Genomic DNA, 25,896 nt, shown 5'->3' with positions numbered 1-25,896 from the left:
TCCTTCCCCAGTCCATGACACACTTCAAACATCAGCCTGTGTATTGTTTTGACAGGGACTGGGTGGGTCTTGGAAAAGCTGGAATTTCCTAAACAAGTCAATGCTTGGAGCACTGTCAACTCCAGAACATCCCAGTGCTCTCTCCCTCTTACCACCATTATAAATAAGTCCTGGCCCAGAGCATTGCCTTTTTTCAGCATTTCCTCAGTGAAATGGAATGGGTCATCTCTCTCCAACACTGGGGGGAAGTTTGAAATCCCCCTATTCTGGAAAGAGCTGCTCAGGAGGCAGCCAGTCCTAATAAGCAGCCAAAGGCCTCTGTGGTGTATGGAAACACCATGTCCTGGCCGACCTGAGACCTCTGGCCATTGAACAGGACTGAGGGCCCCAGGGATGCCATCTGTTAATGCCCATCCCCTGCTTCCAGCTAGGGCTCCCTGTCTTGGGGTATCTGTGTCCAAGGCTGGAAAAGTTGGGCTTTTGCTGCCCTGTGGTTACCTCAGGCCTCCAAGTGAGGATAGCAGAGACATTTGGAAGCTCTTCATGTCCTGGCTGCAGTTTCCTTCCTGCATAACTAGCCATCAAGTTAGCAACACCAGCACCAACTCAGGGGTTTAGGATTTGTCACCATGGCTGGTGACATGAGAATCCTGCTCCCCTTCTTCAGTCTTGCTTCTCCCACGGGTTTTCCAAGCTTTTGGATGTGCCCACAAAAATAGGCAACCTAACCTGGCTCTAGAGGCCCTGGAGAAATGTGCTGCTGCTTCTGATCATAACCAAGCATTTTAAGAAGAACCAGATGATACTGTCAGGAGTTCTGCCGGGTGCTTTGACATGAAAGGAGCAGGAGGGGAGGAGGGATTTTACTTTTTTTTCTTCCTTTTTATTTTTCTCTGAGGTCTGTGCTTTTCCTTACAAGTTTATAAATCACTCCATGGATCTTTCTCCCCCCTTTCAAGTCAGTCTCAGATTGATCCCTGTGCCCATGTGCTGAGCACGCAGCCTGGGGAGCCGCACACGTGCACAGCAGCAGGATGTGTTCAAAGGCATTGCTGCAGGCAGCTGCCTGCAGGCAGCCCCTGCCTCGCCTTGGCAGCACCTCAGGGACAGGAGGTGAGGCTGGGGCTGGGCTGGGCTCTGATGGTGCCTCCTCCTGCTTGCCCTTCAGGTTGCCTGTCCTGGAGACCACGGCCCCATCTGGCGACGTGACTCACCCTCACCACCTGGTGTCGGTGGTGCCCAGCAGGTACCCGCGCTGGTTCACCCTGGGGCACCTGGAGTCACAGCAGTGTGAGCTCGCCTCCACCATGCTCACGGCAGCCAAAGGTTGGTGGCAGGGTAGTTCTGGGACAGGGTTGGTGGGATGATGGTGCTCAGGGGCATGGAAGAGTTTTTTCTGGAGAGAGGAGGGGGCTCTTGCTTCTGCTGGCACTGGCAGAGACTGGCTGGGTGCCCCACTGGCCCCAGAGGTGCCCCACTAGCAACCTGCTGTGGGCAGGGCACGATGAGCTGGCCTTGAGAATCTGGGGTTTCTGGGATTCTTGTCCCAAAGGGCTCATGGTCCAGCCAGGCAGGATGGGAATTTCCAGTGAGGTGCAGGCAGGCCTTGCAGCCATGGTGCTGCAGGTCCTGGGTAGTGCCCCACGTGATGCAGGACCATGCCTGCTCTGCAGCACAGCCAGCTGCCAGGCCAGCAGTCCCTGCCAGGCATGTCATGAGGTCATGCCATGGTTTAGTTTGAAGCTGTTTATCCTTTCACCTCTGCTTTGTCTCTTCCACCCTGTGGTGATGATCCTGCACGGGCTGTGGGAGAGAGAAGAGCTCCCTGTGCACCAAACCAAAAGTGGCTTTTGTTGGATATGGAACCAGCAGTGCTGGGTAGGACACTTTGGTCCCGGCTGCAAGGGGCTCGTGAAAGACCTCATTGGTCTCTTGCACCTCTTCAGTTTCTGCCCAGGCACTATTATGGAGGAGAGCACAGGCTTTTCATGAGACATCCTCCTGGCCAGAAACCGACCCCATCAGGGTGGCGAGAGTCTTGTATCCCATGAGGATCAGTGAGCCAAGCAGTTACCACTGCCCTCTGATGTCCTGGTGCTGCCACCCTGACAAGGGAATGTTTTTCTTTCCCAGTGAGAGGGAAGGGAAATGAGCTGTCAGAAAGCTCCAACCTTGCTGCCTTGGCAGCCTCTTCTCTCCTTCCAGCCTCTTCCTCTAGGCTGCTTTACCAGGGCTGATGGTGTTCTGCCCGATTTGCAGTGCTCAGATGAAGAGCTGGTACTTGGCTTATCCTTCAGGTATTTTTCTCCCTTCCAGTGCCTAATGGGATGAGGTTTTTATGCCGGGGATGTAGGGCTGTTGGATTGCGTTTGTTTTTCCGACTATCCCCTTCCTCAGGTGTTCCCCTGCTGCAGCATGTCCCAGTGTGATTCCTGCAGCCTCTCTTCCCCACGCCCCTACGAGCCATTTTAGGGAGGCTTGGATTTTGGTGGCAATGCAAGCGGCTGTGGTGGGTGGCAGGTGATATCTTTAGCTATGAGTCACCCGAGATGTCTCCGTGTGTCCAGGTGCAGCACTGGGTTTTTCACTGCTGTGCATGATTTGGTTGTCTTTGCATGAGGTTCATCTGCTCAGTCTATGAGTGGGAGTAGAAATGAAGCTGGAACCTAATGTGGCATGTTAGAACCTCTGGTCTGCACATATCCCAAAGGTCCCACTCCCCACACTGTGTCCCACAGGGACTGATAGGAGGATAGGTGCAGATCATGATATTAATATGCCTTGATGTGTCCCTCTTCCAAGATCCTGCCCCATCTCCTGGTGCCATCATATATCCTAGCACCCACAACCTCCTGTAGCAGGAGTACTGCAGCACCGTTGGGTACTGTGCCACAACCCCCTTCTCTGGGGATAGCTCAGCCTGTCTCAGTTGTGAGTGCTGTGTGCCTGACCTGGGACATGGAGGACCAAGGTGCAGCAAGTCTGGGTATACCCAGCCCAGCCTTGCAGAGGGAACTTGCTGGGCAAGACAGTGTGTGTGCAGCAAACAGCTTTTCCTCTTCTTCCTAATGTTCCTGGATGAAGACTGATGTTTTTGCAGCCATGCAATACTAGGCATCTCCCCAAGCCCCTCCTTTTCTGGGAAGAGGCTACTCTACAGCTGTCAAACTTGCAGCCAGGGTGGAACGTCCAGGTGCCTGGAGATGTCTGCTAAAGACAGGACGTGTCTGGGATCACTCAGGTTTGTTTGTCCTCTCTGTGAGAGGATGAACTTGAATGAGGACACTTGCTGTAGGATGTATCACTTCCTGGGGAGGGTGCTCCATTTTAGACTGTTGGACTGCAGGGCCTGATCCAGCATCACTGTGTGTCCCTCTGTGTGTGTGTGTCCAGAGGGGCTGGCTGTGGTGCAGGCAAGAGATGGGGCTCCAAGGCAAGTTGGGGGGGTGCCTGAGCCATCTGACCGTTCTTGCTTGCTCCCAGGGGACATGCTGCGCCTACGCACGGTGCTGGAGGCCATCCAGAAAAACATCCACTCCTCCTCCTTGATCTTCAAGCTGGCTCAGGATGCATTCAAGATTGCTACGCCAGCCGACAGCAACTCTGACACGACACTGCTCAATGTAGCGCTGGAACTGGGGCTCCAGGTATGGGATGATGCTGGGGATATTTGTGGCCCTTCAGCCCCTCTTGCTGTGGCAGCCGTGCTGGTTATGGTCTTCGCCAAGCAAGGTGTCCCCTGTGGATGGAGTAAATTGATCCCTGCATGGTCCTGAGCAGGGGACCTCAGCCCTGGGAAACCCCTGTGCTCACTGTGGTTTGGGTGGAGGTGAGGCAGTGCCAGGTAGGTGGTAGCCCGTTGAACCAGGGGGATTTTTGGGGAGCACTGCTCTGTTGGGTGGCCTCACTAGAGCCCTGCAGGGCAGCCAGTCACCCCAAGTTTGCCTCTCAGGTGATGCGCATGACGCTGTCCACGCTCAACTGGCGGCGGCGGGAGATGGTGAGGTGGCTGGTGACGTGCGCTACTGAAGTGGGTGAGTTCCATGTGCACTGGGGGATCTGGCCTGCATGCAGTGGGAGCAGGGCTGGGCATGGAGATCCTTGGGTCATGCCTAGTCCTGAGCATCTGAGTTCTCCTGAGTCTCTCATTTCTTCTTGGGTAACTAAATTTACCTCAGAGCACCAGTTGACAGGGTTGGGACTGCAGCAGTGGCCAGTTTTGAGACTTGGATGGGTGCCCTGTACCTGGCCAAGGCCAGTGGTGGTCTCTGTGCCCTGCAGCATGGCAGTGTGGGTTGGCCTCTGCCTGTCCCCCTCTGCCCTGTCCCTCTTGGGGCAGAGTGAGGGACAGGGCTGTTTTTGCCCTGTCTCTGGGTCTCAGAGGAGCCCCATAAATTCAGTCAGGTCCCTGGGATATGCTGTGACCCCGGTCTTTTCTTGCAGGAGTGAGGGCCCTGGTGAGCATCCTGCAGAGCTGGTACTCACTGTTCACTCCCACGGAAGCCACCAGCATTGTGGCGGCCACAGTGATGTCCCACAACACCATCCTGCGCCTGAGCCTGGACTACCCACAGCGGGAAGAGCTGGCCAGCTGTGCCCGCACCCTGGCCCTGCAGTGCGCCATGAAGGACCCCCAGAACTGCGCCCTGTCTGCCCTGACCCTCTGCGAGAAGGACCACATCGCCTTCGAGACCGCCTACCAGATCGTCATTGACGCCGCCTCCACCGGCATGACCTACACCCAGCTCTTCACCATCGCCCGCTACATGGAGCACCGGGGCTACCCACTCCGAGCCTTCAAACTGGCCTCCTTGGCCATGACTCATCTCAACCTGGCCTACAACCAGGACACGCACCCAGCCATCAATGATGTGCTCTGGGCCTGCGCCTTGAGCCACTCTCTGGGCAAAAACGAGCTGGCGGCCATCATCCCGCTGGTGGTGAAGAGCGTGCACTGTGCCACGGTGCTCTCGGACATCCTTCGCCGCTGCACCATGACAGCGCCAGGGCTGGCCGGCATCCCTGGGCGCAGGAACTCGGGGAAGCTGATGTCCACTGACAAAGCCCCCCTGCGGCAGCTGCTGGACGCCACGATAAGCGCCTACATCAACACCACCCACTCCCGGCTCACCCACATCAGCCCACGGCACTATGGGGAGTTCATCGAGTTCCTCAGCAAGGCCAGGGAGACCTTCCTCCTGGCACAGGACGGGCACATACAGTTCGCCCAATTCATTGACAATCTTAAACAAATCTACAAAGGCAAGAAAAAACTGATGCTGCTGGTGCGAGAACGGTTTGGGTGAGCCCCGGCTCCTGCCATGCTCACTGGCAGGGTCTGGCCGCAGCAAGGGGACTCGGGAGAGAAGAAGGAAGGAAAGTGGAGATCAGCTTCCCCCCATCAGCAGAGGCTGCTCTGTTCTGGTCTTCTGTTTCTTTTTCTTTTTTTTTGTTTGTTTGTTTTCTTTCTTTTTTTTTTTTTTCTTTTAGTGTTACTCTTTCTTGGATTTAACCATTTCACACACTGAGAGGATCCAGAGATTCCTTGGGCACAAACCAAAAGGCAACCACGGGGAAAAAGGATGGTTTACTCAGCCCCCTGCCCTCCCTTGCCAATACCAAAAGCTAACCTGGAAATCTAATACCTCTTTCCTGAAGGACGTGGTCGCTGGAGGGATACGAAGGTTGCAAAGTGAAAAATCTTTAAAATTAAGTGGGGAATTTAATGAAGCAAAACAAAACAAAACAAAAAAAAAAGGAAAAAAAAGCAAGCAAAGAAACCTGCGACACTAGAACCTCATGCGTCACCAAAAGCAATGGCTTTGCAGAGCGCTTCTCCCGCCCGCCCGAGACATGCAAACTCCTCTATTTGTGAAGATACTTCAATAAAAACAAGTAAAAGTAACTGTTCTCAGGGATTGCTTACTAAAAGTAACACAAAAAAAAAGCATTTATGATACTGTAAATACTATAGTATATGTGTCAATTATTAAATTGTAAAGTTATAATTATTTATAATTCTGTCTTTTATTTGAGGGATACTTGAAATTGTTGTGGGCTGGGGCGATTATTTTTATTATTGCTATTATTATTATTATTGTTATTATTATTAAAACTATTATTTAAAAAACCCACACAAAACCACAGACAAAAAGAGGAGGAGGCACGCGAACATTTCTCAGGTTCCCATGGCATCGTCAGCAGCAAGAAGGGTGTGGGGGGGAGGCGAACATCTACTCGACTCACAGCCCTGGGACAGACGGACGGACAGATGGATGGAGGAGCAGCAGCCCAGCAAAGGAAAGGAACTCGGGGCGATGCTCACACGGACACATGCAGATGCTGGCGATGGAGGACTCGGCCCATCGCAGGGCAGGTGCAGGGTGTGAGTGCCTGGGCGGGCACCAGGGCTGCCTTCGGGGGAGGGAGGGGCAGCCGCGTCACCCTCCTGCACCATTCCCAGCTCATTCCAGCTCCGTGGTGCAGCCAAGGCTGGGCCTGTCCCAGCTCACCCGGCGCTGGGGGCACACTCCAGCCCCGGGCCAGTGGCTCTTCAGTTTTGGTTCATTTCTTTGCCAGCAGGTTGGGAGGGCTGGGGGGGCCAGGGCCGGTCTGGATGGTGACTTGTAGTTGGGGAACGCACGTTAGTTATCTGCTGTCTGGTTTAATTTTTTGGCAAGTGACTTGTGTCCGCGCTCTGGCCAGGAACCCAATTGTACTCGGTCTGTGTCGCCACCAAAATAGCAGTCTTCAACCAGTCTGTTTCTCTCTTTTTTTCCTTCCCTTTTTTTTTTTTTTTTTTTTTTTTTGCGTGCGTGCGTGTATGTGTGTGTGCGACCTCTTCATCTGATGTTTAATAATAAAAGGGATGAACGTTACCGCCTGTGTCTTTCCTGCCTTTCTCTGATGTCGGGGGGGTCACCACACTTGTGCAGTGTTGCAGCCCCCTGTGGTAGCCAGCTCCTGTGCCCCAAAGAGGGGGACAGAGCAGGGACAGGGCACCCTGGTTGCTTCTTGGTGCAACTCCCTGCCATGTACGTTAGCAGGTCCTTGCCCATGCTGGAGACACTGCCCTACCCATGCCAGCTAGACCAGCGTTTCTCTGTCTTGATCCATCCTGCTGCGAGCCTGGACCACAGTGAGTGTGCTGAGTGTGGAATGGGGTGGCAAGGAGTTGTAACTCGGGGTTCCTGGGCTGCTTTTTGCAGTGTTTGCTAAGCCCCAGGCAAGCTTGGCCCTGAGGATCAGAGGAGATGGGGAGGTGTGCATAGGGGAACACTCTAGGACCAGGGGGATGGTCCTAAAGAGGCTTTGGGAGCTGGAGGAGGAGGGCCATGGTGCCTCTGTTGCCATCCCAGCCAGTGTGGCGGGGGGCTGGTGGTGCTGTGTCAGAGGTTCTCCTGCCATTTTGCCAGCTGTCTCTCCCAGGTGAGTCCTGCTGGCTCTCCCAGCCCCTTGAGACTACCCTGGGTTGAGGACACATTGCCCATTTCAACCGGAGCAGGACTGTGGGACAGCTGATGCTGAGTCTCTGCCAGTGGTGAGCTGTGAACCCCAAGCTCCCAGGCTGTGACCCTGCCAGCCTCAGGCAGCCCACCTTCCCTTGCAGGCCTGAGCACATCCATCCTCAGGAGATGGCTGTTGTGCCCTGGGCTCACATCCTCTGTTGCAAGCATGGACACTGCAGCCTGGCAGGGAGAGGCATCCTCCACAATTTGCTGCCATCCCTGTTTCCCCATTTTGACCTGCAGGATGGGGCTCAGGGGCTCCCCCTCACCACACATGCTCCTCTAGCAGTCTGCCATGCCTTCCCATCTCCTTCAGGGCTGTCCAGTTCCCCATCCCCCCAGCCAGAGCCACACGGCTGCTGCAGAGAAGGTCCTGGTTTAATGCTGCAGCCCAGCCTAAAGTGAGCCCTGTGACAACATGGGTGACTATGCCCAAACCAGAGTCCTGTCCCCAAGGCCCCAGGCTCAGCTGTGCTTGTTGATATGACGGGAATGAGCATGCACGGCTTCCACAAAGGCACCCACATGTTCAGGGTTCATGTCAGGGTAGAGGCCATGGCCTAGGTTGGCAATATAGCGTTGGGTCCCAAAACTCTCCAGCATCTTCTTCACCAGCTCGCCAATCTTCTCCTGTAGGTATGGTAGGAAACCATGTGTCAGACCAATCCAGCTCAGGTTTTTCACCCCCACCAGTCCCCCTCAGCTAGCCTGAGGGGATGCTGGGACATGAGCCAGTGCTGCAGGTGGCAAAGCTGAGGTAGAAGGCCTTTAACACAGGCTTGAACTAGCCCGAGTGGCCGGCACTAGCCATGGCTCACCTTGGGTGCATAGAGAGCACATGGATCCAAGTTCCCTTGCAGGGTGACATCTTTTCCTATCTGTGCACTGCAGCAGGGAGGAAACAGGTGAGTTGCTGCATGTGGTAGAGAGACCGAGAGCAGCCAGGTGCCTGCAGCCCCCACCGCAGGACACCCAGGACCCCTCAGCACAGCCTTTAGAAGCTGTAGCATGGTGGCCCAACTATCCCCACCTTTGGAGCAGCAATGTCCAGGCCTGCGATGCCTCAGGGCAGAGGAGGAGGTCAGAGTACCTGGTCTGGGATCCTGCCCAAACACCTGAGCCCTCGGTCAGACTCTTACCGAGCTTCCTGGGGCCGGATGGTCCAGTCGAGACCAACGACCTCGTAACCGGCGTGGGCCAGGTCACGCAGGGCGTAGTGTGCATCCTTGGCAAAGATGATCTGCGGAGGGAGGAGATGGGCAGCCACTGCTGTGGCTCAGACACCTCTCCACAGGCTGGACTGAGGGAAGCAGGCACCACGGGATGCACCCCTCTCCAGCAGTGCCCAGATGTCAGGGTCAATCCAGGTAGCCCTGACTCACCATGGGCACCAGGGGCAGTGCCTCTTCCTTCAGCTTGCTCTTGACAGCCTGGGCAATGTCCCGGATGTAAGGCAGGGCAAAGTCCTGAAACAGCTCTGGGCCCAGGTGCCCTGCATGGGACTCAAACAGCTGGAGCGCCTGCCAGGGACACAGATTCCTTTAGGCTGGAAAAGACCTTTAAGATCATTGAGTCTAACAACCAAGCACTGCCAAATCAGCAGTAAAGCGTGTCCCCAGGTGCCACATCTATTTGTCTATCAAATACTTCCAGGAATGGCAACTCAACCACTTTCCCATGGGGTTGGGAGAGCAGCAACTCAGTCCCTCCTCCTCCTCCTTCCAGATGCTGGATCCTCTCTGCTCCCTATCCCCTGCCTTCCTTCTTGGCCCTGTCCACACTGCCCCAGGACACACCTGCGCTCCAGCAGCCACCTGCCCCACCAGGTAGTCAATGATGACATCAGCCAGCAGGCGTAGCAGACGGTGGCTTGCCTCGGGGTGACGGTACAGCCAGCTCTTGGCCTTGGCCATTGTAGTGGAGCCACCACCTTCAATCATGTAGGACATGAGCGTCCACTGTGGGGAGGAGTGAAGTGAGGAGAGTGATGGAGATGAAAGAAGACACAAAGTTCGCAGTCACGATGCTGAAGGTAGGACCTGTGAGCACCCCAGAGCCTGGGGCACAGCTGTTCCTGCACTGAATGCCTCCCATTACGCACCCATGTAGCACTCACAGCTGGGGGTGCCATGGCTGGTTTGACACCAGACAGCAGAGGAGCCCATCAGGGAAACCCACAGAGAGGAGCCACGCTCCTTACCGGTGCCCCAGAGAAGCCGATGAGCGGCACTTTGCCCTCCAGGCTGTGCCGTGTCAGTGTGATGGCCTGGAAGACGTAACCTAACTCTGCCGTGACATCCACCTTCTGTCGCAGTTTCAGCAGATCCTCCACCTCCTTCAGGGGCTCTGTGAATGTGGGTCCTTTGCCAGGGACCATGACAACCTCCATGCCCAGTGCCTGGGGACAGGGGAGAATAGAGAAGCAGGAATGGAGCAGCCCTGAATTCTGCCCTGTTACCAGCTGCTGTTCCATGTGGCATTGGCCATGGCTCTTACCTGGGGCACCACCAAGATGTCAGAGAAGATGATGGCAGCATCCAGGGGGAATCGTCTTAGTGGCTGCACAGAGGAAGAGGCAACATTACTGAGGGGTTGCAACTCCCTTCCCATGGAGGACCTGGTCAAGCACAGGAGGCAGTGGAGTCCCCAAGGGCTGCACAATTTACTGAGGCCATCCAGGATGGCCAGAACCAAGGTTCCTTCCCATCCCCATCTGGGCAGAGAGAGGGGACACACAGACCCCTGAGTGATGCTCACCTGCAGCGTCAGCTCACAGCACAATTTGGGGCTCCGGCAAGTGGCAAAGAAATCCTGTGATGCCCGTGTCTCCCGAAACTCTACGAGGGACCACCACAAATGTTACCGGGTGCTTGCTGAGGCTCCCTCGCTACCCCCCGCATGCCTCCACTGCTCACCTGGCAGGTAGCGCCCTGCCTGCCGCATGCACCACACCGGGGTGTGCTCCGTCTGCTCCCCGCGCGCTGCGCGCAGGAACGTGTCGTTCTTCAGCTTGGGGAAGCCTTTGGGGCTGCGGAGCAAAGAGCAGGTACAGGGTGTCACCCACGAGGGGCCTGGCAGCCCTGCCAGTCCCCCACGACTGGGGCACAGGGTGCCAGAGTAAGCGGCTCGTCCCCACTCCCTGACCGCAGAAGAGGCTTGCACCAGTTGTGACAAGTGCGATAACTTCTCCCCACCACAGCCCCAGGACTTCTTCCTGCTGAGGACCGTGGGGCCCCCGGGAGAGGCGATGCGCTGCCCAGGGCGAGATTAAGTTATCGGGGCCACCAGTTGCTCCCGTCTGGAGATTTGGGACGAGCGGGGCGGGCAGTCCTGCATTCCCCCGGTCTGTGCCAGGCCACGCGTCCCCAGCCTCACGGTCCCCAAGCTCCCCGTCCCCAAGCTCCCGTCCTCAGCCTCCCGTCCCCAAGCTCCCCGTGGGCTGTGCGGCTGCTGGAGTCCGGCCCGCGCCGCGGAGGGGGACCCCGGCAACCGCGGGGCCTATGGGAACAAAGTCCCCAAAACCTCCATTTGGGGCTAAGGACTTAACTAGCTCACCAGCGGCCCTGCTGATCCCTCCCAGTGCAGGGTCACCTCCCTCCCTCCCTCCCTCCCTCCCCGCCCGGAGCCCCTCCAGTGACCCTGTAGCGGACTCTTGTGCCAGCACCATAATCCCAGAGCCACTCCAACGCCTCGGCGGAGTCCGGAGAGACACACCACTGTCCCCATTACCGGATCTCAGCGCGAAAGCACAATCCCCAGTGCTCCCACAGTGCCAGATCGCCCTTCCCAGAGGCACGCCAGTATCCCCCGGCAGGCGCCGGAACACGGCCCCGTTACCACACTAGGAAGAGACGCAGGCCTGCCTAGTCCCGGTTACTCACAGGAGCCGATCGCCACCCGCCATGCTCCTAAGCCGCTCCCCGGCCTCTCCGTTGCCTCCCGACGCGGCGCGATCCGCCCCCATCCCGCCCCCGTCCCCGTCCCGCCCCGTCGTCGCCGCCATCTCGACGTAATCCCGCCTCTCCGCCTGCTGCCATTTTTCCCCGCCCCTCCGTACGCTGCCATCTTGCCCCGCTCCTTGCTCCTCTGTACGTGGCACGGGCGCCGCCATCTTGCTCTACGTCCGCCCCGCCGGGCGCCGCCATCTTGCCTGTCGGCGGGCGGGGTTCGCCGTAAACCGGAGGGGCGCGGAGCCGGTGCCCGGAGCGCGATGAAGGCGGGCGGGGAGGCGCCGCACCAGGTGCTGGGCCGGCTGCGGTTCCTATTGCAGTGCAGCGAGTGCTTCCGCCGCGCCCGGGCGCTGCCCGCCGCGCTCTGCTACGTGCCGCGGGAGGTGCAGTACAAGATCTGCAAGGACCCCTCGGCCCCCGCGGCCGCCGCCGCCCGCAGCCTGCTCAGCGTGTGGGACAGCCCGGGGCCGGCGCGGGGCGGCAAGCGGGCGGCGCGGGCCACGATCGAGGTGCGGAAGGGCGGCTGCCTGCGCGCCACCGGCGAGGAGTACTGCAACAGCGCCGGGCTCTGGGTCAAGCTCAGCAAGGTAACGCGGGGGCGGCGGCCCGCGGAGGGCCCGGCCCGGCCTCGCCTGACCGCCGGCTGTCCCCACAGGAGCAGCTGGAGGAGTACCGGAGCGGCTGCGATCTCGAGGAGGGATGGGTGCTGGTGTGCAAGCATGCCGACGGCGGGGACCGGCTGGTGCCCGTGGAGTCCACGGAGCGGATCCAGCGGCAGCAGCAGCTGTTCGGGGTGGATTACAAACCCGTCATCAGGTGCGGGGCCGCCGCCGTGTCCCGTTGGGTCCCTCCCCGGGAGCGCGGAGGCGCTCACCCCTGTGCGGGCTCGGGATGCTTCCCCGCGGCCCCTCCTGCCCTGGGCTAGGGAACCCCCGGCCTGCTTGGACAGGTTTCATGGAAGTGAGGCAAGAGGGATGCCGGATGTGGAGTGAATTGGGTTTGGCACGGGCACTGTGCTTGTCACATGCCCAGCGGGGTGTGGAAGGAGTAGACGTGGTTGGAAAGGAAAGGGCAACAGATGATGCTGGAGATGATGGAGGATGGAGCACGGTGGGGCTTTAAACGCAAATCTTCCCCTTGCAACTACTCCTCGATCAGCAATTTCCTGTTCCTCTGGGATGTTCTCACTCCACTTCTCTGTGTTGTTTCAGATGGGAGCAGGTGGTGGATCTGACATACTCCCTGCGCCTCGGAGCAAAACCCAGGCCCATGGAGCAGGATGAGGCTGCAGTAGAGAAGCTTCGGTATGAACTGTTTCCTGGCTTCTGCTATGGTGGGGGACAAGCTCCTGTCTCTTGTGACTGCCCACACAGCCGTCTCCAGCAGACCTGGGGCAGAGGGGGGAAGACAGGCATCTCAGCCGTCTCCTGCAGACGTGGGGCAGAGGGGGGAAGACAGGCATCTCTGCACAGCACAGTCTTGTCCTAGATATGCCTGCAAAAAAGCAGGAAACTGAGCAAGGCAAGCAGGATGTGGCCCTTCCTTTTTTTGACCCATTAGCCTGGCTGCCTCTGGCTCTCCAGACCCAGTAATCCCTTTTCCCTGCTAGGTTTGTGCCCCCAACATGGACTTACGAATGTGATGAGGACCTGGTGCATTTCCTGTATGACCACATTGGGAAGGAGGATGAGAACTTGGGCAGCGTTAAGCAGTACGTGGACAGCATCGATGTCTCGTCCTACACGGTGGGTTAAAGGGACAAGGCTACATCAGCCCCACTGTGCTGTGGGGCTGGGGAGCATGGGTACTGCCTGCTGTGCTGCTCTGGTCTGGACTGCACTCTGTCTGAGGATGTGGGAGAAAAACCTGGGGAGTATCATGCAGCATGTTGTATAATGTAGCCCCTGGAGGGACAGTGGTTTGAGAAGCCAGTGCTAATATTAGCTGCAAAGCTGATGTTAGGGAGGGTTTGATACTCTGTGTTGTGTCTGTGACCCCAGAGCACCTCGGAGGGTCAACCCCAGTGTCCTGTGTGCTCTGCACTCCCAGTGTCCACCCACAGCCCAGCAAAGGGAACAGGCCCATGTGATACCCTCTGACACTGAGATTCATGATGAAAGTAACCACTAAAGAGAAGTTTATCCTACACTCATCTGATCTTCCTTCCATTCACTTGCCCTCTTCCAGGAGGACTTCAATGTGTCATGCCTGACCGATAGCCATGCCGACACATACTGGGAGAGTGATGGGTCCCAGGGCCAGCACTGGGTGCGGCTCAACATGAAGAAAGGCACCATTGTCAAGTGAGTCATCTCTCTTTGCTCTATAGAGTCATTTCTGCTCTACATGCTGGCTAGTGACTGGGGCAAGCTTTGCCACTCCCTCTCTGCTTGAGTGTCATGGCCCAAATTTGCCCTGCACTCCCTGCCCTTCAGCCCTTACTCTGGCTCTGGGCTTGAAGTTCGTTTTAGCATTATCACAGGTACCTGGGCATCCCAGCTTGGTAACAACATGACCAAGTGATGAGAGGGAGTAGCAATAGGTGTTCAGATGCAATTGCCTTCTCCTTAATGTGTGCTTCCCTTTGCAGGAAGCTGCTGCTGACAGTGGATACCACTGATGAGAACTTCATGCCCAAGCGGGTCGCTGTGTATGGGGGCGAGGGGGACAATCTGAAGAAACTGAATGATGTCGGCATTGATGAGTGAGTGGTGGAGGTGCACAGGGTGTCATGGCTCTTGCAGGGGCCCAAGCTGCTGAATACTAGCCTTAAGCAGGCATGCAGTACAAGCCAGGCTCTCTAGGATGCGGGTTCACTCTGCCTACAATAGCATGGTACAGTCATCAGAGCTCTCCTCATCCGATTGTGGGACGCATCAGAATCATGGTACCTGGACCTGAGTCAACAGCAGGTTCAGGCATTCAGCTGTAATTGTAAGCAAGAACTGAGTTCTTGCCATAGGCTCCCATTTCAAAAGATGCAAGCTGTCTTCCTGTACAAGTGTCTGAGTGGATTTTGGCAGGATGGGTGAGGGAACAGCCCTTTAATCCTCATCTGTTCTGTGTTTGCAGGAGCTATATTGGGGATGTGTGCATCCTTGAGGACATGACAACACACCTGCCAGTCATCGAGATCCGGATTGTGGAGTGCAGAGGTAGGGCTGGTTGTTGTGGCCACATCCATAATGCACCTGTAAAATACTATACATTAAGAGTTTGTTCTGTGACTTGCACTTCTTCTCCCTGTGGGCTGTTTTAGATGAGATTCAAAAGAACCATGGGAAACTCCTGGGAGATCTGAAGTTTTGCAAGTTCTCAGCTTTCATCCTATCTTTCTCTGCCTTCAATAATTTAATTATTTTTCTCCTGTAAATGCCCTGCTTCTTCACAGAGGTATTTGAAGTTCACAGTGCCCAACCCCAGAGCTGGTGGAGCTGGTACATTCCTACTGTTTTTGCTTATAGACCTCCTACACTTTATTTAAGGCTTGCTTCCTTGTGATCTTGACATATCATTCATGGTCTTCCTTGGCAGATGATGGGATTGATGTTCGTATCCGAGGCATCAAAATCAAATCCTCCCGACAGAGGGACTTGGGGCTCAGTGCTGACATGTTCCAGCTGCCCAATTTGGTGCGTTACCCTCGCCTAGAAGGAACTGACCCTGACCTGCTGTACCGACGGGCCGTGCTCATTCAAAGGTACTGTGTGGAGGAGGGAAGACAGGTGCCACTGCCTGCAGGGATTGATGCCATCTCCAGCACGTACATGGCTGGAAGCTGTAAAAATACGACACTTCTTTTGAGACAGATGTCCTGGACACTGGAGAAAATAGCAGTCATTTGGGGACAAAGTGGGCTCTCTGGGGTGGCTTCCTTGTGCTTTCAGAGTAGTTCTGTAGCTCAAGTTTACAGTGTCTTGTGTGTCACAAGCACAGCATATCTGTGCAGTGTCGGGGGCAGGTGTATGCAGAGTCACTTGTAAGGGATGCAAAATCACTGCAGTGCCCAGGCACTGGGAATTTAGTACCAAAGGCTTCATGAGGTAAAAAACTATGCTGGGTTTGGTTTGGATCAGTTATTTTTCTGCTTCAGGGATGTATGGTCTGGAATAGACATGCACAGATCCCCATCACTCCTTGTTGCAATACCTTCTTCTTTGGGATTTAGGTTCATCAAGCTCCTGGACAGTGTCCTGCATCACTTGGTGCCAGCCTGGGACCACACTGTTGGCACATTCAGCAAGCTCAAGGTGAGCAGTTGGCTCTGTGTCTTGTTGGGGCCTCAGTCTGGCAGGGTGATGGTGCTCATGCTGTGGTAAGGGAGGCAGCCAGGGCTTGTTGCCTTTAAAGCAGCTGGAGGGAAATACCTTCCTGAGGTCAAGTCACTAAGACTGTGAAAGGTGATATTGTTTATTTTCCTGCTAAACTGCTGATGTAGAAGCATGTAGCTGTGGGCTAACAAGTAGACTCAAACCAGAACATTTCACCCTCAAAGGGACTTGGATCATAGCAGCACTAGGCATGCAAGCTGGATCCACATCCCCTCCAAGATCTCAGCCCAGGACGCTCTGTTCCTGCGCTTCCTGCCAGCAGCTTTGAGCTGGCTTGTCCAAACATCAAGGCTTTTACCAGTAACATTCTTCCTGGCTTTAATAAGCTTTTGCTTTTCATCCTTTACATAGTGCTGAGTTCATCCCTCCAGTTGTCTGTTTTCCTTACATCCTCTCCAAGAATACACATGCTGGATATTACCAGGATAGCCCTATTCTGTGTGTTTCCAGGCCCAGTGTCAGAAAGCACTGTAATTCCTGTGCCAGGTCAACACGGACCCAAAGCATTTGGGGCTTTTTGTTTGTTTAGAGGAGCTGGGTTGATTACAACTAAAAGGGATAGTAAGACCAGTGTTCTGGTGAGAGTGAGGGTAAAGGAGCAACACTGGAGTGTGAGCATCAGATGACAGCTGGTGGATTGAGGGCTGAGCTTGTTATCTCCCTTAGGCCAGAATGCAGCATCTTTCAGAGGCAGAGGGGAAGCAAATACTGTCAATGAGAATGTGTCTGTGTGGGAAGGCCCTGGGAAAGGGAGGTGTGATGGCTCCAGCAGAAAGCAGATGACATGTTTTGTGGGTCCCTGTTGGCAGCACATCAAGCAGTTCTTGCTGCTGTCCAAGAAGCGCACAGCTCTCATTACCCAGTGTCTGAAGGACTCGGAGACCAGCAAGCCCAACTTCATGCCAAGGCTCTACATTAACCGGCGCCTGGCCATGGAGCACCGGGACAACCCTGCCCTGGACCCCAGCTGCAAGAACGCTGTCTTCACCCAGGTACTGTCCCTCCTGCAAGGGTCCCTGCTGCTCTGGGGAGACTGGGGCATCCCAAAATCAAAATGATCTGCATTAGGATGGGTGGAAGGGAGAGCTTGGAGCTGGAGACAGATCAAGCCTTCAAGGCTTCTTCACGTGACTCACAGGCTCTGTAATTACAGGTGCTGATGATCCCATAAGGAATGATAACTATGAGGGATTTGGGATCTCTGAGTTGACATCTGTACTCTATCTTGGATGCTCTCTATGGCATGTTGTTAGTGGAGAGTGTAACAATCCTTTTGCACTAAAAAGGCAACAAAGAATTCTTGCGTGGCAGCAGTCAAGTAGCTGCATAGAGTTCTGTGTTTTGGTTTTACAGCAATGCTGATCTTCCTGTGTGCATTCTCTCCCAACCTCCAGTAGATCTGGGGCTCTGTGCATGCACAAACACCCCAAACTGCTGTGAGACTTTTGTGTTTGATATACCTGCCTTCATGTGGCACCAGTTCCCCTGGAGAGGGGATACCAACCTTGATTGTCTCTGCTTGTTGCAGGTATACGAAGGTCTGAAACCCTCAGACAAGTTTGAAAAGCCTCTAGATTATAGGTAAGCAGTGTCTCGGGAAGGGAAGGCACCATGCAGCGCTGGGAGCTGTGTCCTGTCACAGCAGGGTGTTTGGGAAGCCCTGTGCTGTACTACGGAGAGGGTTTGCTAGGACAGGAGCCAGCTCAGCCATGGGATCAGGGCCCATTCCCCAAGGTGTCAGCTCCCTACTGAGGATGCAGCTGTCTCTGGAGATTGAGATCTTGTCCTGTGCTAAACTCAGACTGTTCCACCCTAGTCCCTTGATGTCCCTGCTGTGCCTATCCCAGCACCTCCTTGGCTTTGAGCAGCACCTCAGGTGATGCCTGGTTCTCCACAGGTGGCCGTTGCGTTATGACCAGTGGTGGGAGTGCAAATTTATCGCAGAGGGCATCATCGACCAAGGTAGGGGCTGCAGGAGGCCAGAGCTCCTCTGGAGCAGTCGGGGGCTGATGAGGTGACTGTTGCTGTAGGTCCTTTGGTTTGGTTCCAGTGTTAATTCCTGTGGAGGAGAGAAGGAAGGCAGGTTGCCTTGTCCTGCCACCTCTGGCTGTGACCCAGATAAAGAGTGCTGTTTGCTGGGAGGGGGACCAAACTTCAATTAGTCACTAACAGCAGCTTTACCAGTGCCAGTGATCCTTCTGGCTGTTCTCCACAGTTCAGGCAGGGATGTTATTTATTTTGTCTTACTTTCTCCAGTGCCATAAGGCTCTTTCAGGAGCCTTCTGCTCAACCCAGGGCCAGGTTGGACCAGAAATCCTCATCTTTGCTCCATAACTCTGAGGATCAGCACCTGGGGAGTTCACATCACTAAGAATGCCCTTCTTTTGGGGTTGCAGGTGGTGGTTTTCGGGACAGCCTAGCAGACATGTCAGAGGAGCTGTGCCCCAGCTCAGCAGACACCCCTGTGCCTCTGCCCTTCTTCGTGCGCACATCCAACCAGGTGCTGTGCATTGGGATGTTTGGGGCAAACCCTTCCATGCCTGGCCATGCAGCACTGTCCCTGTCCCCTTGCATGCCAGGGACATACTTACTTTAAACTTTTCTTTGTGAGGGGTTTGCTTTGTAGCATTTCATTTTAAAATATGCTGACAAGTGCCTGGATACTGGTCTGTCTCTGGGAATATTGCCAGGGGGGATGGGGCACTTTCCTGTGAAAAGTGCCTAGAGGCATGGGAGGAGTAGTTTGTGGTGTTTCATGCTGTGCTGAAATTATGACTTGGAGTTTTGCCTCTCACTCCTACAGGGTAATGGCACTGGAGAAGCCAGGGACATGTATGTCCCCAACCCCTCTTGTAAAGACTTTGCAAAGTACGAGTGGATTGGGCAGATCATGGGAGCAGCTCTGAGGGGCAAGGAGTTTCTGGTAAGTTTTCAGCCCCATCCCTCTAAGAAGATTTGCTGCAAAGGGAGTTGATAGCTCCCTCCTGCAGCCTGTCTAACAGGAGAATGGAAAGGCTCTGTGGTCACATATTGGGAAAAGAGGTATTTGGGGCAAACTAGTTTGGAGAACTCACAGTCTGAGTTTTGGGGGATGATGCTGAGAGTGTGGGAGACAGTGTTTGGTCTCTACTCAGCTATGATGAGCTCTGCATGTAGAGGGAGAAGTAGGGAAGGCTCTTTGTGTCTTCATTGTTGAGTCCTATCTCCATCTTCGGGGAGGTCTCATTTTGACACAGACTCAATAAAATCTCTTTTCTTCTTCAGGTCCTGGCTCTTCCTGGCTTTGTATGGAAACAATTAACAGGGGAAGAGGTCAGCTGGAGCAAAGACTTCCCTGCTGTGGACTCCGTGTTGGTGAGAGGGACAGGGAGGCTGTGCCTATCCTATTCCTTGTGGCACTCAGCAAGGTGCTGATTTGTGTCCCTGTCCTCATGTACTTGATTCCTCTTATGATATGTCAAATAAACACAACAAAGGGCAACTTTCAGCTATAAGGATGCACCAAATGCTCTTATAGAGATGCAGCCATGCTGACTGCTGCTTTAAGCATGCAATGGCTCAAGGTCTGCTAAACAGCTTTAGGGCAGCATATCCCATGTTGTGTCATTGTCGCTTGTCTGGGAAGGGAGAAGATGAGGACTTGGGCACATCACTGCTCTCTGGCCAGCTCTCTAACATGGACTTATTTGGTGCCTGGACAGGTGAAGCTCCTGGAGGTGATGGAAGTCATGGATAAAGACACCTTTGAGTTCAAATTTGGGAATGAGCTGACCTACACGACAGTGCTGAGTGACCAGCGCATGGTGGAGCTGATCCCCAACGGCAGCAACACCGCTGTGCGCTACGAGGACCGCAGGGAGTTCATCCGCCTGGTGCAAAAGGCTCGGCTGGAGGAGAGCAAGGAGCAGGTGACACTGTCCCACCCTGTGGCTGGTCATTGGCTCCCAGAGACCTGCCCTCAGCCTGTTTCTGGTAAAATGCACTGTGGTTAGCATCCCTGTGCTCATGAGGGCAATGGTATCCAACCCTTTCAGTGGGGTACTGGAGCCTATGGAGCTGTTGAGAAGCAAAGTGGCTTCTAGTATCACTGGTGATAGGAGGTTTTATTCATAGCTCTGACACAGGCTTTCTCTGAATGGGGATGCATCTCTCTGGGATCCTATCCTGTTCCTTCAGGTTCCTTGGAGCATGTGCTGAGCAGTCACATGGCTTGAATCCAGTAGAGTCTCTAGGCTTAACCTTGAGTCAGGGAAATGGGCAAGACATGCTGCTTACCTACCTTGTCTCCTTTTCAGATCATGGCCATGCAGGCTGGGCTGCTGAAGGTGGTACCCCAAGCTGTTCTTGACCTCCTTACATGGCAGGAACTAGAAAAAAAGGTCTGTGGAGACCCTGAAGTCACAGTGGATGCCCTGAAGAGGCTCAGTAAGTGAAGGGCTTTGCTGAAAACTCTCTTCCTGAAAGCAAAACTGTCTTCTGTCTGTGCTGACACAAGGAGAAATGTGGGAGGCCAGTATTAGCCTTTCTTACAGTGATAATGTGGTCCTGTGTACTTCTTGCCTTTAGCTGAGTGCTGATGGGGAGACAGAAGTGTCCTTTGACTCCGTCCTGGGCCTCATAGTAGAGGCTGGGGCATCCCTAGGCTGCCAGTATCTGAGCCCCTGTGGAGCTGAGATGTGGATCTGGCTGTGCTTCCTGGGAGGGGCCTGACCATCTATGTTTCTTGCACCTTGGGTCTATAGGGTCACACCCTGCAGGCACCTACTGCCAAGGAGGGAGGAGCTCGGATCTTTATTAAACTCTTTTCTGTATCCTTTCTGACAGCCCGGTTTGAGGACTTTGAGCCACAGGATACCCGTGTTCAGTACTTCTGGGAAGCACTCAATAACTTCACCAATGGTGAGCAACTTGCTCTGTCCATGCGTATTTTGTGCCATGACAGCTCCTGCCTGCTGGCTGGGAGCTGGGAGGAAAAGCAAGCAGCTAGGCTGAAGGGACTGCTCGCTAGTGCTGGGGGTACCTGGAAGCAGCTGTACTGCATCTCACATCCCTCTAGGGTTTGCTGATGTATTTGCTTTTCCTTCACAGAGGATCGCAGCCGCTTCCTCAGATTTGTCACTGGCAGAAGTCGCCTTCCAGCACGGATCTACATCTATCCAGACAAGATGGGGTAAGTCCATTCTTCTGTAGACTGCAAGGCTGGCAGAGCCCACACCACAGGAGTGGGTTGTCTGGGCTCCCTGCCTTGCTGGCCTGCTGGTTCTAATCAGTTTGTCACCTTCTCCCCAGCTCAGAGACAACAGATGCTTTGCCAGAATCATCCACCTGCTCCAGCACTCTCTTCTTGCCCAACTATGCCACGTAAGTTTTGGTGCTTCCCCATGTCTGGAGGACTGTGTGTGGGCTCTCTTCTTAACCTTGGTGCTGACCCATTGGGGGCCATCACTTTGCCACGCTTACATCCTCTGTTGCAGCCTGTTCTGCATGGCTGCTGAGTTTCTCTCTCTTGAGACCCTGGTGAAGCTTATCCTCCATTTCAGAAAACATCTTGTGCTCTCAACTGGCAAATGCAGCAATGGCAGCTCCTCCTTACCTTTATCTTTTTTTTCCTTCCTGCCATCCCTAGAGCCAAGGTATGTGAAGAGAAGTTGCGCTATGCTGCCTATAACTGCGTGGCCATTGACACGGATATGAGTCCGTGGGAAGAGTGATGTTGCAGCCTGACCAAGCAGCATGGACAATTGTTCAAGGAAACCATGCAGTGGGAAGCATTCCCTTGTCCCCACGGGATGTGTATATATATAATAAATATATAGGTGTGAAGCCTGGCTCCCAGCAGTTGACATGAAGAGTTGGGTCTTCAACAGGGTGGGAGCTACCTTGGATTGTAAATGTGATTGTGATGATGGAACTCTGTCTGAGCCCTCCTGCATCAAAAAGCTGGTAGGCTTCTGTAATGAGTTTCTTCTCCACATCTTCTTGTAGCTCCACAATGCTCACTCCTTCCAGGGTGCACTTTGCTCAAACAAAAGTGGGGTAAGGAGACAAAGCTGCACAGCAGCTTACAGCACAGGACAGAACTGTGAGCTGCTGCTGAGACTAGGGGATGGCCAAGATGCTCAGTGTGTCCCGACCATACTCTGTTGCCTTGTTCCTGCTCTCACATGAGATCAATGGAAATTAAATCATTCATCTAGGATTAAGAAGGATGGCGCAGGCTGGTGGCAGGTGCTGCAGGGGTGCCTTTGGCCACCAGGTGTCATAACAGACCTGCACAGCAGGACTGTGGAAGATTCCAAAGGGACTCCCATGCTTTTACATCACACCGAATCTGAGTTCCTGTCATTCCTGGCACCTCTTACACAGCAGCGACTGCTGGGGAAGCTGCATCCTCACAGTGCACTCACTGTCTGCTGGGAACTGTCTGCTTCCCTTTAATTCTTTTAGTTCTGCATTCAGCATGCTGGTGGCCTGGCAGCTGTTCTTCCAGGCTCTTTGAGCCTCAGTTTACCCCTGAATGGCAGTATTACAACTACTCTCTTCTAGTTCTCATGGAGATCCGCTGTCAGGGCCAAGTTCATCTTCCAGACTGCAGAGGCTAAAGCAGTAGCAGGCATGGCAGTGCCAGGCTCTGCTCCCCCCCGTCATCCGTGGGAAGGGACATGGAAGTTTCAGGTGAATAGGAAAAGCCTTTGCCCTAGGGCAGTGTAGAAACCGGGTACCAAGAGTTGGAGCTCCTTGAGTAGATGGACGCATGCTCTGTGAGTGAGAAGTGGGCAATAAAACCTTCACAACTATTTGGAAGTATTTGTGGATCTTCCCATCTCTGGGCAGGGCTGGTCATTGCCTAGCACTGGGAGCTGCTCGGTGTTAGTCTGCATTTATACCTCCAGCTCCATCTTCAGCCTATGTGGTCTGTTGGACCTCCACTACTGTGAGTCACAGAATCACTGGGGCTGCACTGGAGCAGAGCTGATGCTGTGAGTCAAGATTAATCCTGTCTTAATGTTTCATGGCTTTTTCTCCTCTGTTGAAGGAGTCTGTCAGCCAGAGATCACTTCCAGTTTTAAACAAAGTCCTTCCCGTCACTAGTTTCTTTTGAAACATGCATTCCCAGATCTGCCAAGGAGGGTTGTTACTAAAAGGGATGTAGGACCAGGAAGGAGCATGTGCTGCCATCTGCATCGTAGTGAGTGGAGAGAGCACAGGGTGAATTAGGGAAGCTGTTTATGGCAGCCCTTGCCTGCAGCAGGGCCTTCCATGCTCAGCTGGGTGGGTGTGAAGTCCCGTCTGCTGGAGGAGGTCTTCTGTAAATCCTAGAGCTGTTCCAGAATTGATCTCTGTGGCTTTGTGGCTGATTTCCTCCAGCAGTGTGAATGGGAACAGGAGCGGAACCAGTGCAATACTTTTATGTGCTGGTGGCTGAGTCACTTCCTAGGGTGTCTGTTTTAGATGGGCATGAGTAAGCTGGTGAAAGGACTTTGATCTGCTGGCTTGCCCTCAGTCAGGGGTGTTGAGGAAGAACCTGCAGCAGTGAGCTGGGATTTGAAATAAGCTGTCTGAAAAGGGACTGACATTGGGATGGAATTGATACTGCTTTTTCCAACCTTATCTTCTTACCTCTACTGGACATCAGCAGGAGGCCACATTATTTACTGAGCAGAATTAGAAGCAGCAATAAAATAGACTCTTCTCTTTATTGCTGGGCAGGGGTTGGTTGGTGAGTGGTTCAGGGTGGGATGGATAAGATGGCCCTAGTCTTTGGTCGAGGGTGAGCTGATGTCACCTGCTGGAATGGGCAGGTTAGGAGCCAGCTAGGGCTGCTTGGGGTGATCAGTTTTAGGGGAACAAGCACCTCTGGCTCCCCTACCATTGGAAGCAACTGCAGCTGAAGGAGAGTAACTGAGGCTATTACAGAGGTATACCCAGAACACTTCAGGTTTCTCGCTGAGATGTGTTTAGACAGCTCTGTTCCCTCTCATTATCCCCCCAGCCTTCCATGATGAGGAGAGGGCTGCTGTGCAAGGCAACACAGAGAGCAGAACCTGGCTGAAGTGGCAGAATCCTTCCCTTAGAAGCATTGTGGCACCTCTATCTTTGGAGATGCTCAAGACTCCTTGTACAGCCCTGGGCACTGTGATCAACCTTCCAGTCTCATCCTGCTGGCTTTAGATCTAGGCCCTCCCTAACCTGAAGCACTTGATGACTATGGAGTTATCAATTAGTTTTTTCCCACTTTTCCTGCATTTCTCTACTCTTCTTTCCAGCAAGGTCTTTTAGCATCTGAGACCTCTTACTTCCTGTCACCAAGTGCAGCCCAAGGGCTTGCTGGACTCTGGGGAAAGGATCTAGCTGGTGTCAGGGATTTCTGTTTAAAAGATACTTGCAGTAACAGTAACAGTAACTCTGGCCCTAGCAGAAAGGGAATCACCCAGGATGGTCTGGATTTAACTCCTACAAGCATACTGAGAAAACCACTTTTTTACCATATAAACCATTGTTTTATTTTCTGTTTTGTGTTATCACCATACACATGTTGGAGAATTGCAGCAGTTGCTGCTGTGGTTGTGTACTGGGGTGAGAGACCCGTGAAAGCCCCTCTAGTAGGGAGAGGAGCCCATTGCAGCAATGAGTTTGTTTGGTGCATGGTCAGAGAGTCTGGAAAAACATGGCAGCTGTGGAACAATGCCAAGATAACCCACTGATTGTGCTGTTGAGTTTGCTGTGCAAAGGTAAGCTGGGAAGAAGGAGCTGGGAGGGGCCTGGAGGTCCTCTGCATGATCCTCTCATCTGCAGCGTTTTAAAGCCAATCACAAACTGAATGTCTGCTGTGACAGCCCAGCAAATTGTGGAAAAGGTCAGCCTGGCTCAACTCTGGCCAATCTCAGGGCCCAAAATAGGTGTTAGGTCAGTGCTGGGTTCCGTTTCTTCTCTGATCTCTAAAGCTGTGGGTAGGAACTGTCTCCTGTTGTGTTTGACAAGGCACAAATCAAGTGCCCCTGCCCTGGAGTCCCACTGCATGTGGCCTGGGGCAAGAGAGTCCTGATTATCAGGAAGCAGCAGCTGCGTGTCCTCGCCCCAACAACCAGTCTCAAATCAGTGGAGATCGATTTTCAAGCCAGTGCCATCCTAAGGAAGGTGCTGGTGTCTCTGTGCTGCCGAGGAGCATCTCCGTGTGCTCGAGCTGCAGCTCTACAGGGTGGGTAGGGGTGAGCTGGGGGAGGGAGTGATGTCATCATGGTTCCATGTAACCTCTTGCTCTCTCCTGCCTTCAACTTGCTGGATTGTGATAGAATAGTGTCAGGTGATTAATAATGCACATGTAGTTAGCTGTTCTTGTTATGCTACTACTACCCTGGAGTGTGACAAACCTCTTAGTAGTTTGACAGGTTCTGTCTGTCCCTGCCTCGTGTAGGATCTAGAATAAAATGAATGAACTAACTGCTCCTGGCCTTCCTGATGATTTCTCAGGTCTGCCAAGGGCTCCTGTGTCCTTCTGTTGGGTTAAATAGTGGATGTGACACTTGGGGACATGGTTTAGTCATAAACATGGCAGTGCTGGGTTAACAGTTGGACTCTATGAATTTCTAGGTCTTTTCCAGCCTAAATGATTCTGTGATTCTAAGCAGCAATGAAGACTGGTGTTGTGAGAGGCAGCTGGAGGTGAAGCAGAAATTGGCCCTGCCATGTCTTGCACACAAAGTAGCGTGACATAGGTGACTCAGAGTGCTAACTGGCTTAACCCTTTACAGCAGCTCTGCAAACCAATGGTACAGGGTGACTGGCTGCAGAAGGAGGGCCCAGGACCCTCCTGACTATGGTTACTGCAGGTTACTGTAAGGCTGAAGTCTACATTTCTTCTGCATTGTGGTTCATGGCAAGGCAGGTGGCCATTGCTGCGGTGAGACACAGTCATGCCTGTTCAATAGGTAACACTGCAGGGATGAACAGCTATTGGATCTCCCTGCACTGTGCCTTTGCAGGCAGGGATGGAGCTGGACTCTGACCTGCCAGGAGAGGAGGCAGGCACCAGGGGACCTTTGAGCTCTGCCATCTGCTTGTTTCATGATCCTTCGACTCAGCCCTTTGTGCCCAACCTGAAGAAAT

At 53.9% G+C, this 25,896-nt stretch overlaps 3 protein-coding genes across 3 annotated transcripts in view; 2 read left to right on the top strand and 1 right to left on the bottom strand.

The window, feature by feature from the left end:
- Positions 1 to 6,018, top strand: part of ZSWIM5 (zinc finger SWIM-type containing 5) — a 97,060-nt gene extending 91,042 nt beyond the window's left edge. The window contains exons 11-14 of the mRNA XM_077182451.1: positions 1,169 to 1,326; positions 3,484 to 3,647; positions 3,953 to 4,034; positions 4,444 to 6,018. Of these exons, the coding sequence (XP_077038566.1) occupies positions 1,169 to 1,326; positions 3,484 to 3,647; positions 3,953 to 4,034; positions 4,444 to 5,306 (1,267 nt within the window). The 3' untranslated portion in view covers positions 5,307 to 6,018. The remainder of the gene's footprint in view (positions 1 to 1,168; positions 1,327 to 3,483; positions 3,648 to 3,952; positions 4,035 to 4,443) is intronic.
- A 1,850-nt stretch (positions 6,019 to 7,868) lies between these two features.
- UROD (uroporphyrinogen decarboxylase) lies at positions 7,869 to 11,619 on the bottom strand. Its single transcript, XM_054638729.2, has 10 exons — positions 11,390 to 11,619; positions 10,424 to 10,536; positions 10,266 to 10,345; positions 10,005 to 10,067; positions 9,709 to 9,906; positions 9,305 to 9,466; positions 8,891 to 9,028; positions 8,648 to 8,748; positions 8,327 to 8,393; positions 7,869 to 8,138 (listed from the first exon to the last, which is right to left on the bottom strand). The coding sequence occupies exons 1-10, from the start codon at positions 11,617 to 11,619 to the stop codon at positions 7,974 to 7,976; spliced, it is 1,317 nt and encodes a 438-aa protein (XP_054494704.2). The 3' UTR covers positions 7,869 to 7,973.
- Positions 11,620 to 11,718: 99 nt separating this feature from the next.
- Positions 11,719 to 21,612, top strand: LOC129124023 (E3 ubiquitin-protein ligase HECTD3-like). The gene is made up of 21 exons (XM_054638728.2): positions 11,719 to 12,045; positions 12,114 to 12,274; positions 12,670 to 12,762; positions 13,068 to 13,203; positions 13,646 to 13,761; positions 14,049 to 14,162; positions 14,531 to 14,613; positions 14,993 to 15,158; positions 15,627 to 15,708; positions 16,599 to 16,781; positions 17,318 to 17,370; positions 17,687 to 17,751; positions 18,186 to 18,289; positions 18,593 to 18,712; positions 19,054 to 19,143; positions 19,491 to 19,697; positions 20,085 to 20,214; positions 20,614 to 20,688; positions 20,878 to 20,959; positions 21,079 to 21,150; positions 21,416 to 21,612. The coding sequence occupies exons 1-21, from the start codon at positions 11,719 to 11,721 to the stop codon at positions 21,498 to 21,500; spliced, it is 2,544 nt and encodes an 847-aa protein (XP_054494703.1). The 3' UTR covers positions 21,501 to 21,612.
- Positions 21,613 to 25,896: the final 4,284 nt, after the last annotated feature.

Source organism: Agelaius phoeniceus, chromosome 8 (genome assembly GCF_051311805.1).
Source record: "Agelaius phoeniceus isolate bAgePho1 chromosome 8, bAgePho1.hap1, whole genome shotgun sequence".
Lineage (NCBI taxonomy): Eukaryota > Metazoa > Chordata > Aves > Passeriformes > Icteridae > Agelaius > Agelaius phoeniceus.
Note: the sequence above shows the minus strand (reverse complement) of the source record. Positions and strands in the feature narration are given on the sequence as shown.

Bases quoted from the DNA above. Each gene is read 5' to 3' on its own strand.
- UROD (XM_054638729.2), bottom strand. From the start codon at position 11,619: ATGGCGGCGCCCGTGCCACGTACAGAGGAGCAAGGAGCGGGGCAAGAT. The intron at 10,537-11,389 runs GTGAGTAACCGG...TTTGCTCCGCAG, and splicing joins GCGGGTGGCGATCGGCTCCT to CCCCAAAGGCTTCCCCAAGC. The intron at 10,346-10,423 runs GTGAGCAGTGGA...GGTCCCTCGTAG, and splicing joins GGCAGGGCGCTACCTGCCAG to AGTTTCGGGAGACACGGGCA.
- LOC129124023 (XM_054638728.2), top strand. From the start codon at position 11,719: ATGAAGGCGGGCGGGGAGGCGCCGCACCAGGTGCTGGGCCGGCTGCGG. The intron at 14,614-14,992 runs GTAGGGCTGGTT...CTTCCTTGGCAG, and splicing joins CCGGATTGTGGAGTGCAGAG to ATGATGGGATTGATGTTCGT. The intron at 19,698-20,084 runs GTGACACTGTCC...TCTCCTTTTCAG, and splicing joins TGGAGGAGAGCAAGGAGCAG to ATCATGGCCATGCAGGCTGG.